Raw genomic sequence first — 14,803 nt, 5'->3', positions numbered from 1 at the left:
AATGTGGATAGAACTAAACAAAATAAGTCAGTCAGAGAAAGACATATCATATGATTATGATTTTTGTATTAAAATAAAATTCCACCCATAGGTGGAATTAAAGAAACAAAACAGGTGAATATAGGGGAAGAGAAGGAAAAGTAAAATAGATAAAAACAGGAAAGAATGTCCAATGGAAAAAAGACAGCCTCTTCAATAAATGGTGCTGGGAAAATTGGACAGCCACATGCAGAAAAATGAAATTGGACCACTTACTTACACCACACACGAAAATAGACTCCAAATGGATGAAGGACCTCAATGTGAGAAAGGAATCCATCAAAATCCTTGAGGAGAACGCAGGCAGCAACCTCTTCGACCTCAGCCGCAGCAACATCTTCCTAGGAACAACGGCAAAGGCAAGGGAAGCAAGGGCGAAAATGAACTATTGGGATTTCATCAAGATCAAAAGCTTTTGCACAGCAAAGGAAACAGTTAACAAAACCAAAAGACAGCTGACAGAATGGGAGAAGATATTTGCAAACGACATATCAGATAAAGGGCTAGTATCCAAAATCTATAAGGAACTTAGCAAACTCAACACCCAAAGAACAAACAATCCAATCAAGAAATGGGAAGAGGACATGAACAGACATTTCTGCAAAGAAGACATCCAGATGGCCAACAGACACATGAAAAAGTGCTCCACTTCACTCGGCATCAGGGAAATACAAATCAAAACCACAATGAGATATCACCTCACACCAGTCAGAATGGCTAAAATTAACAAGTCAGGAAATGACAGATGCTGGAGAGGATGTGGAGAAAGGGGAACCCTCCTCCACTGTTGGTGGGAATGCAAGCTGGTCCAACCACTCTGGAAAACAGCATGGAGGTTCCTCAAAATGTTGAAAATAGAACTACCCTATGACCCAGCAATTGCACTACTGGGTATTTACCCTAAAGATACAAACATAGTGATCCGAAGGGGCACGTGTACCCGAATGTTTATAGCAGCAATGTCTACAATAGCCAGACTATGGAAAGAACCTAGATGTCCATCAACAGATGAATGGATCAAGAAGATGTGGTATATATACACAATGGAATACTATGCAGCCATCAAAAGAAATGAAATCTTGCCATTTGCGACGACGTGGATGGAACTAGAGCGTATCATGCTTAGTGAAATAAGTCAATCGGAGAAAGACAACTATCATATGATCTCCCTGATATGAGGACATGGAGAAGCAACATGGGGGGGTAGGGGGATAGGAGAAGAATAAATGAAACAAGATGGGATTGGGAGGGAGACAAACCATAAATGACTCTTAATCTCACAAAACAAACTGGGGGTTGCTGGGGGGAGGTGGGATTGGGAGAGGGGGAGCGGGCTATGGACATTGGGGAGGGGAGGCGAACCATAAGAGACTATGGACTCTGAAAAACAACCTGAGGGTTTTGAAGGGTCAGGGGTGGGAGGTTGGGGGAACAGGTGGTGGGTGATGGGGAGGGCACGTTTTGCATGGAGCACTGGGTGTTGTGCAAAAAGAATGAATACTGTTACGCTGAAAAAATTAATAAAAAGGGAAAAAAAAAACAAAACAAAAAAACAGGGAGGCATATCATAAGAGACTCTTAAATACAGGAAACAAACAGGGTTGCTGGAGGGGTGGTGGGTTGGGGAAGGGGCTGAATGGGCAACAGACATTAAGGAGACCACTTGTATCGAGTACAGGATGCTCTGCAGGATCCATCTGTAGGTGACGGATCAATCAATTCTACTCTTGAAAGCAATACTACACTAAATGTTAACTAACTTGACTAAATTTTAAAAAAAGAAATGGAACTATGCATAAATGATATCCCTGAAGAAGAAAAATTATTAGAGCAGAAAAAGGAATTCAAAGATACAATTTAAGAAAGAAAAAAAGACTTGATTAATAAACTGAGGTGGTAAATAATTTTTCAAGAAACATACAGAATACAACATTAAGACATTTCACAATAAAGTTATGAAACTTCACAGTTCAAGTATTCTTGAGCATTTAGGGGGAAAAGGTCATCTATAAATTACAAAATAAGTAGATCTGTCATTAGATTTCTCTACTTCAGTATTCAACCCTAAAATACCAAAGACTAGTGTCTACAAAATCCTAAGGAAAAAGAAAAGGGGAGGGAGGAAGAAAGAAGGAAGGAAGGAAGGGAAGAGGGGAAAGGAGGGCAAGGGGGGAAGAGGAAATAAGGCAAGAAAGAAAGCATCCCAGGGGGAGGGAGAGGAAGGAAAGGAAGAAGTATGGACAAACTGAAGGAAGGGAGATCCAGAAAAAACTCTACAATATATATGATATTTCTAGTAAAAAAAAAAACAAAACTTGCAAATATTACTGAAAGATGCAAAGAAGATTTGAATAAATAGAAAGGTATAAACCATATTTTGGCAAAAAAAAAATCAAAATTTAAAATGTACATGGAAGGGATGCCTGGGTGGCTCAGTTGGTTAAGCATCTGCCTTCAGCTCAGGTCATGATCCCAGGGTCCTGGAATAGTGTCCCACATCCAGTTCCTTGCTCCGTGGGGAGCCTGCTTCTCCCTCTGCCTGCTGTTCCCCCTGCTTGTACTCTAATGGTCTCTCTGGAAAATAAATTTTTAAAAAATTTTTAATGTGTGTGTAATATAGGCATAGAGTGAAATGCCAATTAAAATATCATTAGGGTGTTACCTGGGTGGCACAGTCTGTTAAATGTGTGCCTTCGGCTCAGGCAATGATCTCAAGGTCCTAGGATAGAGCCCCTAATTGGGCTCCCAGCTCAGGGGGGAGTCTGCTTCTCCCTCTCCATCTGCCCCTCCCCTTGCTCATGTGCCTTCTCTCTCTCTCTCTCAGATAAATAAAATCTTAAATATAAATAAAGAAAATGAAAAATAATAAAATATCAGTAGGACTTTCTTTTCTCAAAAGTGACATATTGATTCTAAAATTAACATAGAATTTAACATACGAGAATATCCAGGAAATTCTGACCAAAAAAAAAAAAAAAAAGAGTGAGAGAGAGGGAGAAAGACAGAGAAGACTAGTTCTATCAGATATTAATACAGCTACAGAACATAAAATCACATGGAATAAATAGACAAACAATACCAGCCAGAAATAACCATCAAAACATGCACTATTTTAAGATGAATCATGGCTTTAACAGTGATGAAAATATAGAATATTCCTTAAATAGTTCAGGGACACCCGGTGAGCCATCTGGAATTTTAAAAAATTCCCATCTTACTTCTCACTTTAAATAAATTTCAGATAGTCAAAGGCTCAAATTCTGAAAATAAAACCATAATAATGATAAGCAAAAATTAGTATGGAAGAATTTGCTTTATAATCAGGGGTTGGGTAAGATCTTTCTAAGGTAAAAGTCAAAATCTAGGAATCGTAAAGAAAATATTGATAATCTATGAAAAGTGTAAATATTTCTGCGGGGGCCACTATAAACAGAGTAAAAAACCAAACTGAGATGAAATACTTATGACACCACAAATGAAGGGTGAGTTCTTCCTGTCCAAAGATTCTATACAAATTCGTATGAAAAGACAACCCATTAGAAAAATGGACACTGAACATGAAAAAATTATTTGGCTCATTAACATGAAAGTTTCATAACTTTTTTTTGGATGTTCCATAACATCCAAAAAGTGATGCAAATTGAGATGAAATGTTTCCATCCAACACAATGACAAAGACCAAAAAGTTTTACACTGAATGGTCACCGTGAGGTTGCTGGAAGTAGGTAATCTCTTCACCTCACTGGTGAGAATGTAAATAGCCACCATCTGTAAGTAGAGCAGTTGGATAGCATCCATCAAAATGGGAGATGTGTACTCTCTTGACTCAACCTCCTCTTGGGAAGATTTATTCTCGACACACTTGCATGTGCGAAATGACGTGTGTACCTAGATATTCATTGCATCGTTGGCTGTATAATGCTAGCCGTCCTTAGCATGTGGCATCTCTTCCCATCTGTGTTTTCTGATTACTTTCAGCATTTCAATGGTGTTACTTACACCAAGGAAGAAACAAAAATCAGCTTTTTGTTTCTGGTTCGGCCCCATCTTACAAAGCTTTCTACAAAGTCTCAACCAATGGTGTATCTTATACCCCCAGTAACCGATCATTAGTTGCAAGAAATGCTTGGAATTATGTTTTGTTTTGTTTTTAATGGGCAAGAAGAGGACAATGATATCTATTGACAGCTAGCAATATGTCCTAGTCCCGACATGTAAAATTTGAGACTTCGCACGAGTCTCTCTGGATGTCCAATTACTTGGGGGCAGTGGGGGAAGGAAAGATAAGGAGCCCCTGAACCTGCATTTCTTCATGGTAGCAAACTGAGTGGACTGTTAACTCCACAGTCGCCACACTCATGGCTGGAGCTCGGACTTCCTGTCTACCACGCTCCCCACCACCACCAACTGCCATCTTCCACTGAGGTCACACTCATGTGGGCATGGTTGGCATTTTGGATATTCCGCCATGTTTGTCAAATTTTCAAATTCTGCCTGATCGTTCATTTGTGACTTTCACAACTGCCATGTCAGGAGAGCCATTCAGTGTTCGAAGTTGCTGTTCAAAGCCATTCAAAGTTGCTGCCTAACTTTGCCACCTGTTGCTTTTCCTTTGGTGGTTATATTGCATTTATGAAACATGTCCCTGCAGTGTAAGAAAGACCCAAATACAGCTGTGGCAGAAACAAGGTAGTAGTTTTTTCTCTCTCACACAGCAGGCCAAGTGCCAGGACATTGGCACCAGCTCTTCTACTGCTTGAGTGACCTTGTCACAGTTTCCTACATCAAGTCCAAGACGTTTGCTCCAGCACCTGCAACCACTTCTACATGCCAGTCAACTGGAAAGGAAAAACATGTCAAGAGGTCACAGCCAGTTCCTTAAACAGTTAATATTACCTCTGCTACATGATCACTAGCCCAGAACACACACATGTTGCCAAAGTGCAAAGAAGTCATGAAAATCTCACTGTCTGCTGGGTGGCCATATGTCCAGCTAAAACACAGCAGCGTTAGTAAGAGAACTAGAGGAAAGAAGCCATTTGACATTGGGGGGAAATCAGTACATTCTGGCATGGGAAACTTTCATTCATCTATTTGTTTTCTCTCTCTCATTCTAAAAGGAATTGCATTGGATTACAAAATTAAGCAGAGGAGAAAAACTTGACATATAAGGATACCCCACAACAGACATTTTTGTTTCAAGCATTGTCAAAGGTTTAAGCCCATGCTCCCCCAATGCCAAGAAGAGTAGCTTGAGCTTTATGATCTGTAGATGGGTTTTGAAAATGATCAATGGTTCTGATTTTTGTGATCTCTGTTTTGGCTGAAGTAGAGACAACATGAAATATTGGTGGGGGTTAGATCAGCTTGCGCTCACATCTCAGAATGAATGCCCGTTAGCCGCGTGACCTCTACCAAGTCACTCAACCTCTGTAGGCTTTGGTTGTATCATTTGTAAAATGAGGATAACAAGAACAGTTTCAAAACCTATCTGAAAACATTTAAGAGCTTTTATAAAGGCAGGGATCCAAAACAGAAGTATACTATAGTATACTATAGAATACCCAAAGAAGTATGCCTGATATCTGGGGATTATCTCCCTTTTTAGGTTTTGCCAATTCTAAATGCAAAAGGGTGGTTGGGAAGCTGAAAAACAGTGCAATAATTTTAGGTTTCACTGAACTGAAAGACCAAAACTTGCAATAGACTGATCACTCTAGTAAATATCCCCTGGCTTTCCCACAACTAAAATAAGATAATAAAATAAAATATATGCATTTAGACAAAAGAAAATAACACTTTTAAAATTTGCAGATAAATAATTATATTTTTAAATATTTAGAAAAAAAATATTTAGAACACTGGAAAGAATTCAGAAAAAAACTATTTGAATAATATGAAATTTAGCGAGTTTCCTAGCTACAGCATCAAAATACAAAGATTAATTGGACTTCTATATCCCAGAAATAAATGACCAAGAAACCACATTTTTTAAAAAGATTTCATTTATTTATTTGAGAGAGAGCAAAAGAGGGAGAGCACAGAGGGAGAGTGGGAGGAAAAACCAGATTCCCTGATGAGCAGGGAGCCAGATGTGGGATTCGACCCAGGACCCTGAGATCATGATCTGAGCCAAAGGCAGACACTTAATCAACTGAGCCACCCAGGTGCTCCAGGAAAAAAAATTTTTGAAAATGCCTAATACAACAGTACCCCCCCAAAAAAAATCGTCTAATACCTCAAAACCAAAGAAAGATGTATAAGACTGATACACAGAAAACTAGAAAACATTGAGAAAGTTTTTAGAAACTTCAGAGTGACAAATCATGTTCGTGGATTAAAGGATTCCATATTATGGCAATGTCAACTCTCCCCAAACTGATCTGTAGATTCAACGCAATCCCAAATGAAATTTTACCCAGAGTGCATGTGCGTGCGTGCGTGCGTGTGTGAACGCATGTGTGAAATGAGACAAGCTGATTCTTAACTTCACATGAAAATTTAATGGCTAGAGAGGAGCCAAGATAATTTAAAGAACCACACAGCTGAAGAACTGCTGCTGGCAGGTGTCGGGACGTGTCATCCATGAAGGTGGTGTCGCAGTGGCACCGACAGAATGAAGTCAAGACACCGACCCCCACACAGGTTACGTTGTAAGTGACCTTGCACCGACCCCCACACAGGTTACGTTGTAAGTGACTTTGCACAGCAGTGGGGAAAGGACTGGTGTTTTTGTCTCTTAATGGTGCTGGGTTAATCACGCACACATAAAAAATATATTGACTCCTACTTTACGTATTATAATTGCAGTTCGGTCTACAATCCCAAAGGGTAAAAGGTAAAACAGTAAAGCTCCCAGAAGTACGTATAGTAGAATATCAGTGTGACCTTGAGACAGCAAATATTTCCTATCAGGACTCCAAAATTCACTGACCATAAATAAAAAGATGGTGAATTGGACTGCATTAAAATTACAGATTTCTACTTATTTAAAAAAAAATACAAATGGGAAAGTTTAGTCCCAAAGTAGGAGGAGATGTCTGTAAGTCATGTGACATTAAAAAACATTAGTATCCCAAATAAAAAATGCCCACAAATACCTAAGTAAAAGAACTCAATATAAAAACAGGCAGATATTTTGTAAATGAAATAGCCAAGTGGCCAAAAAATGCTATATAAAACTTATTAATCATCACCAAAAAAGGCAAAGAAAATCAGGGTGATACTACTACCAAATCCATGGGAATAACTGAAAGGAAAAAGACTAACCATGTCAAGTGGCAGAGAGGATATAAAACGGAAAGGTTCATAGTTACTGGTGGGAGTGAAAATTGATACAACCACTTTGGAAACTGTTTGGCAGTAATGATTAAAGGTGAAGATAAACATATCCATTAGCCAGTAAGTCGTCTGGTAGCTATAAACCAAACAGTGCATACAAACGCACACCAAAATTCATACAAAATGCCCATAATAACATCATCATTCATAATAGCCATGAGTTGAAAACAACACACCGTCCAGCATCAGCAGAACGGATTTTTTTAAAATGCTGCATTCATAAGACAGAACGTCCTATAAGAGGGTTCAGCAAACCCTTTCGGCAAAGGACCAGATTGTAAATACTTTAAGCTATGGATATATCTGGTCTCTGTCAAAGCTCCTCAGCTCTGCATTTTTAGGGTAAACGCAGGCATGGGAGCTATTCTGTAACTAAATGAGAAATGAATAAATAAGCGACACGTGAACGACCGCTACAGTAAGGAGCCTGGATGAGTGTCACAATAATGGTCAAGTTGAGCAAAAGAGTATTTTGAAAGGATGGGAGAGGAGATTGGGAAAGGCATGAAGAAGGCTTCTGGAAGCTAGTACTTGTTCTATTTAAGGTCTAAGTGGTAGCTAGAAGTGGTCACTTTGCAGTCGTTCACCAAGCTGTGCAATCATGATTTGTGCACATTTCTGCACGTAAATATATCTCAATAAAGAGTTTCATTACGTAGTGATTATCTGAAAGCTCTAAAGGATGTTTCAAAGATAACCTAGAGATGTTTTCCTTTGAAGAAAGCTATGAAGGCAGCCAGATCAGAGAATGACTTTGCATAAGATATTTGGGGGTAACTTTAATTTTACTTTGTGCACAGGGTACTTAGCAAAAGTAGGAGGCCACTTACTGCTCAGAGATGAAATAGAAGTCATGCTTGAGGGTAAGTGTTGAAGTTACAATGTTGAACTTACAATGGTAAGTGTTGAAGTTACGTGTATGTCTAAGTGAACTCACTATTAGTAATTGAGTTCACAGGTGTGTTCTTCCAGCTGTTTTGCCGGGGATGGGAGGAGAGTGGTGAGGGGGAATCCGTGGAAGGACTAGGCTGGAGGGCGTCTCTTCTTTTCTCCTTTCCCCTTCCCTGCTTCCCTTCCTTTCTCCTCCATTTCCTTCTCTTCCCTTCCTTTCTGAGTGTGTGTGTGTGTGTGTGCTTAAATCTATCCAACCCTCTCATTATTTGAGACCTAACATCACCCTCAGCCCTCAGGACCTACAGAGTTGAAGATTTATCCGCTCATTCATCTATCCAACAAATATTTTGCAGCATCTACCATGGGACGACACTATTCCGGCTGCAGAGCACCCAGCAGGGAACCAGGCAAAGTCCCTTCCCTCCAAGACTTTACGTTTTAGAGCAGAGCAGTGCACTCATGCACCAGGAATGCGTCTCCCTCTTGGCCTCATTTCCTCCCCAGGATCAGATTCACAAATAGGTGAGGTAGAAAATCGGGTGGCAGCCTGACTGCCTTCCCTTTTCTGATGTGTGTCAGAGAGTTTATTTTTCAGAGAAGTTTGAGGTTTACAGCAAAACTGAGAGGAAAGTACAGAGATTTCCAATATGCCTTGCCCCGACCCCACATGCCTCCCGCGATTTGACATCCTTCCCCCTGGTGACACGTTTGTTGCAACCGAGGAGCCCACACTGACACGTCATTATCTTCCTCCCTCTTCCACTCGCTCGTTCACCCGTCCACCCGTTTATTCAACATCTATTTACTGACCGCCTACCGATGTTAAGCACGATAAGTCTGCCTACATGTCTCTCAGGATCGTTTTCTTCCTTCTCTCCTTCATTTCTTGCTCCTTCTCCTCTCCCTTGCCACCTCTGTCCTTGTTTTCCCCTCTCAATTTCTTTTTTGTTAGGGAGAAAAGAACTCCTACGAGTCTGGTATCTGGATAGAATGGTATTAGCATTTTGGCATTATATATTATCTCAGACATTTTTAAAGAATGTAAGTTATTACACGTTGATTTTTTAAACTGCCTTCGTGGTTGTATAACTCTTTCACTTCACATATTCATGCCAAGGACCGTGGGTTTACATCCTCATGTGACGATGTGTGTGTGTTTCATTTTATGATGTGCCTAATTTTTACGCGGTTCTCTGTTGAAGAACATTGAGGCTGATTCCAACTTTGTCATTATTATGAGCACTACTGAACCTCTTCATGAATATATGTTCTCACTACTTAGCACGCTCAGCACATGATAGGCACTCTGTAAATATTTAGTGAGTGTTCCTAGTTTTCTTTATTGAGGTCTGATGGGGATAAGCAGATAGAGCTTCCTGGATGCTTCTAGTCAAAATAATGAAAATCGGGGGGGTCGGGGAAGGAAAGGAGAGAATCTGTGAAAGGTGGTGGTTCTGTCCATGGTTAGAGCTTCTCGACCACGAGAGAGACGACTTGCACTAAGGCCCTTCTTCTCTTACAGCCATTGACCAGAGGCTTCGCGACAAAGACCCTGAGACCAGGGAGTTGGCGGAGATAACCTACACCGTTTTTAAGGAAATAGCCCATAGACTGACCTCCTCCAACCTTAAACAAATCTTTCGAAGAGTATTTAACTCTATCTACACAAAAAAACTGAAGCCTCTTTATAATTATAAGTGGCCCGACAACCCGGCCGACAGTCCTGTGGGGTTTCAGGACACCAGGAATGACAAGGAAGCTCATATGGGTGAGAATTAGGAAACAGTTCAGGAAAGAATGAGATGTTGGTCTGTGGCTCAGAGCACGTCTCAGAAGAGAAATGATTTTCCTTTTCCTCTTGATAACGAGTCTATACATACATGCTTTTCTGAAGGATTCTAGAAGCCTTTCCTGTCACTTAATTCTCTATTCAAATATCGAAATCCATTGCCTTCCTATGTTCAACAGTGATCGATTAATACAGCTGAAAAATCATATAAGCAAAGTGTTTGATGAGAAGTTCTTGGATTTTTATTTAATCGATAAGCATCTACTGAACACCTTCTAAGTACCAGGCACTGTGCTAGGCAGTGGGGACATTTGGATTATATAAACAAGGTTCCTGTTCTCGGGAAGGTCATGGTCTAGTGACACACCATTGTGCCTATTTCCATCCTTCTGGGACAAATGCTGCCTAGAGCAGTATTGAAAACGGAAGAAATGGGACTTGCACGGAAGGAGGAAGGGAAATAGGGAGATGTTATTTCTGAGGCAAGAAGAATACTGGGGGAAAGCTGGAGACTTGGTCATGGACACAGGTGGGCAAGGAAAGAATGGGGAGAGCTGAGTCCTGAGGGGAAGATGATGTCGTGCTAATCACTTGAAAACTTTCAAAATGAAAATTGGATAACCCACTCTCGTTAGTGGTGGCCCATTGCCCTCAGGATGCAGTCGAACACTGTCCTGACCCATCAGAAAGTCCCCAGTGATCTCGCTTGACCTGTGGCTTGGGTTCATCACTGTATCTCCCTCCCACCCTGCCCTCCCTCCCTAACATCAGACCCTCCACTTACAGGAAACGACTTGTAGTTAGCTGAAAGCCCAGATGGTTCAGGAGTTGTGTCTTTGTAATATGTCCACGTGCAGTGCATGGATGTTTTCATTTCTCTGGTGTGGGGCAGCAGCCACTGCGTCTGCCTTGGGTCCTCCTTCGACTCCTCTGACTTAATTCTGTTGACAAAGGACACCCGCTTCTCCTGCGAGCCATGCACATCATCAACAGCTTCAATGGTAGAGGCCATAGGAGAGTAACATACTACCAAGATTGTGGGTTCTCCCCCGTCCTCTCCCACTGCCACTCTACGTGCCCCTTCCCTTCCCAACTGCATGCCTTGCAAACGGCAAGCTCCAGCATCAATGTGAAGACAACAGCCTTGCTGAGACTACTTAACCTCCAACTCCTTGCAGTCAAATCCCTGATTCTGCCTCTCTACTTGAACCCTGACCAATACCTCTGAGATGTATTTTCCAGACCCCTTTGATCAAGTAGGTTCATGTTGCTCCTATGTTTTGCCTTAGTGTTCCGTGTAGCTTTCATTGCATTTCCCTGCCTATAGTTAAATTACTATTGTTTTCTCTCTCTCTGCCCCACAAAATTGAAGTTTCTTGAAGGCAAATATGTTTTCCACTCGGTTAAGTACTCTGGCTCAGAATGGATGCTCAGTGAACACAGGCCAGATGAACGAGATGCTAACAGGCCATGTTTCACTCATGTTTCAGCAAGAGTTTTCAGATGTTAATTAGTGTTACTTACTATTAACAATAATGAAAGAATGGATCATTTTAATCTACTCTTTAGTCCATATTGCTTCACAGTACCCAGATGTTCCAGACCTCACTTTTCAAAATCAGGGCAAATTTCATTGCCCACCAGAAGACATGAACAGACATTTCTGCAAAGAAGACATCCAGATAGCTAACAGACACATGAAAAAGCGCTCAGCATCCCTCAGCATCAGGGAAATAAAAATAAATACAACAGTGAGATACCACCTCACACCAGTCAGAATGGCTAAACTTAAGAAGTCAGGAAATGACAGGTGTTGGCAAGGATGCAGAGAAAGGGGAACCCTCCTACACTTTAGGTGGGAATGCAAGCTGGTGCAGCCACTCTGGAAAACAGCATGGAGGTTCCTCAAAAAGTTGAAAATAGAGCTACCCTACGACCCAGCAATTGCACTACTGGGTATTTACCCTCAAGATACAAACGTAGTGATCCGAAGGGGCATATGCACCCAAATGTTCATAGCAGCAATGTCCACAATAGCCAAACTATGGAAAGAACCTAGATGTCCATCCACCGATGAATGGATAAAGATGATATGATATATATATAGATAGATAGATAGATAGATAGATAGATGGTAGAATATTATGCAGCCATCAAAAATGAAATTCTGCCATTTGCAATGACATGCATGGAACTGGAGGGTGTTATGCTAAGTGAAATAAGTTAATCACAGAAAGATAATTATCATATAATCTCTCTGATATGAGGAATTTAAGAGGAAGGGTGGGGGTTTGTGGGCAGTAGGGAAGGAAAAAATGAAACAAGATGGGATAGGAAGGGAGACAAACCATAAGAGACTCTTAATCTCAGGAAACAAAGTGAGGGTTGCTGGGAGGTGGGGGATAGGGATGGGGTGTCTGGGTGATGGACTTTGGGGAGGGAATGTGCTACAGTGAGTGCTGTGAATTGTGTAAGCCTGATGATTCTCAGACCTATATTCCTGAAACAAATACATTATATGTTGATATAAAATATATATATTATATATATTATAAATATAACATAATATGTATTATTTTAATCATAAGCCTACTAACATCTCAAAGTTGAGTCACTCTACAACTCTAATAGTTTGTGCTGTTGCATCTGAAAAAGTGAGGAATGTTTGTAAAATCAGATTAAAATAATGTTAAAAAAAATTTTCCTTGCCCACCTTCTAAACTTGCAAGATGCCTAGTGTGATAGGCTAACTAGTAACCTTACCAAAGAGATCCAATTCCTGATTCCCAGAATCTGCGAGTTTGTTACCTTACATGGCAAAAGGAATTTTATATATGTGGTTATTTAAAGGATCTTGAGATGGGGAGATTATCCTGGATTATCCAGGACACCAAAAATAATTATAAGGTCTTTGCAAGGGAAGTTAGATCAGAGAGAAAAGAGATTTTTGGAGATGCAAGACACTTGCTTTGAAGTTGGAGGTAGGGAACAGGAGACAAGGAATGCAACTCTAGAAGCCAGAAAAAGGCAAGGAAATAGATTCCCTTCTGGAGCCTCAAGAGGGAGCACGATCTGACCAACACCTTGATCTTGGCCAGTGAAACTCATTTTTGACATCTGAACTCCAAAACTGTAACATAAGTTGATGTTGTTTTATGCCACTAAATTTGTGCTAAATTTGACAGAGTAGAAAAAGGAAACGAACACACCTGGATTTCTTTTTTTTTTTTTAATGAACTGGTTTTTTTTTTAAGATCGTATTTATTTATTTGACAGACAGAGATCACAAGTAGGCAGAGAGGCAGGCAGAGAGAGAGGAGGAAGCAGGCTCCTCGCTGAGCAGAGAGCCCGATGCAGGGCTCGATCCCAGGACCCTGAGACCATGACCTGAGCCTAAGGCAGAGGCTTTAACCCACTGAGCCACCCAGGCACCCCACACACCTGGATTTCTATAAAACAAAGCAAACCAAACCAAACTATAACTCTCCCCACTCCAAAAAACAAACAAGCAGATTTAGCAATGAGTGTGATAGACCTTATACAAAGTTTGAGGTTTGAGATTACCGCAAAAGAGCTGATACTCTCTGATACTTCTCTATTAGACATTTTCTTCAAAGTCTGTTGGGCTACCCGCCCTCACTCAGCCTACAGTATAACCTCCTTCATCACCACCTGGTTCTCTCTCCACCCTCTCCCTCCCATCTCCTCTTCCCTCTTTGTTCCACACCTACTATGTGATGGGCACTTTCTTACAATTATTTTATTTCATCTTCACAATAATTCTGGGAAAGAGAATTTTTGCCCCATCATGCAGATGGGGCACCGCCATACACTCTATTAGCTTTGATATCTGTGCAGCCGGAGGGAACTACTACGCAAGTAGTTCCCAGTGAGGTCACTATTCCAGAAATGACAACTGACCTCTATTTTGTACAAAAAATGATGGTGGCACCTGGCCAGGGAAGAAAATATCCTCCTCCTGAGCAGCTTCTCCAACTCTCAAAGTGTTCCCGTAGCACACTCTGCTTACTGTCCTCAAACAGAGTAATAATAATTGATAAAACTAAGCAGCTACTATATGCCAGACACTGTACAAAGCGCTTGGTTTGCACCATCCAAATTTATTCTCCCAAATATCTTAATAGTTGGCTATTACTACTGCTTCCATTGTACCCATAGGGAATCTGAGCCTCAGAGAGGTTGGGTACATCATCACCAGCTTAAGGAGAGGCAGGTAGTACATTTGACCTCAAGGACTCTAGACCTGAGTCTAGACTTAATCACTATGCCATTGTACATGCCTTTTATGGGTCCATTTTTCCCACTGAGATAAACTCTAGTTATACGCTGGAATTACTTGGACTGTTTGGTTTTACTTTTTGCTTTGTTTTGTTTTAAATAACAATAAGCAGATCTAGACCATTGACATCAGAATCTTTGTGCCAAAAGCCTGGGCATTCGTGTTTTTTAAGAACCCAGGTGGATCTAGAGGGAAGACAGTACTGTAAATCAAATGCATCATTTTGTCCTGGAGATTGGGTTTAGACATTTCTGTCTCTCAGTATCCAGCACTGTGTCTGACGTGTGGAGAAAAACTTCATAAAGTTTAGTATTTATTACACAGTAGGAACCAATCAGACAGGAACCAATCATTTATAAACAAACATTTATTCAGTGTCTAGTGCACGCAAGGCACTATACTGGGCAATAAGGATATAAACTAAACATTTCCAGATACAT

At 40.7% G+C, this 14,803-nt stretch overlaps 1 protein-coding gene across 1 annotated transcript in view; it reads left to right on the top strand.

The window, feature by feature from the left end:
* Nucleotides 1-14,803, top strand: part of MROH9 (maestro heat like repeat family member 9) — a 96,189-nt gene that overhangs the window by 68,347 nt on the left and 13,039 nt on the right. The window contains exons 18-19 of the mRNA XM_045982310.1: nt 8,181-8,243; nt 9,797-10,042. Coding sequence (XP_045838266.1) covers nt 8,181-8,243; nt 9,797-10,042 — 309 coding nt within the window. The remainder of the gene's footprint in view (nt 1-8,180; nt 8,244-9,796; nt 10,043-14,803) is intronic.

Source organism: Meles meles, chromosome 17 (genome assembly GCF_922984935.1).
Source record: "Meles meles chromosome 17, mMelMel3.1 paternal haplotype, whole genome shotgun sequence".
In the NCBI taxonomy this organism is placed as follows: domain Eukaryota; kingdom Metazoa; phylum Chordata; class Mammalia; order Carnivora; family Mustelidae; genus Meles; species Meles meles.
The sequence above is the reverse complement of the archived record's forward strand: the minus strand, read 5'-3'. Positions and strand labels throughout refer to the sequence as shown.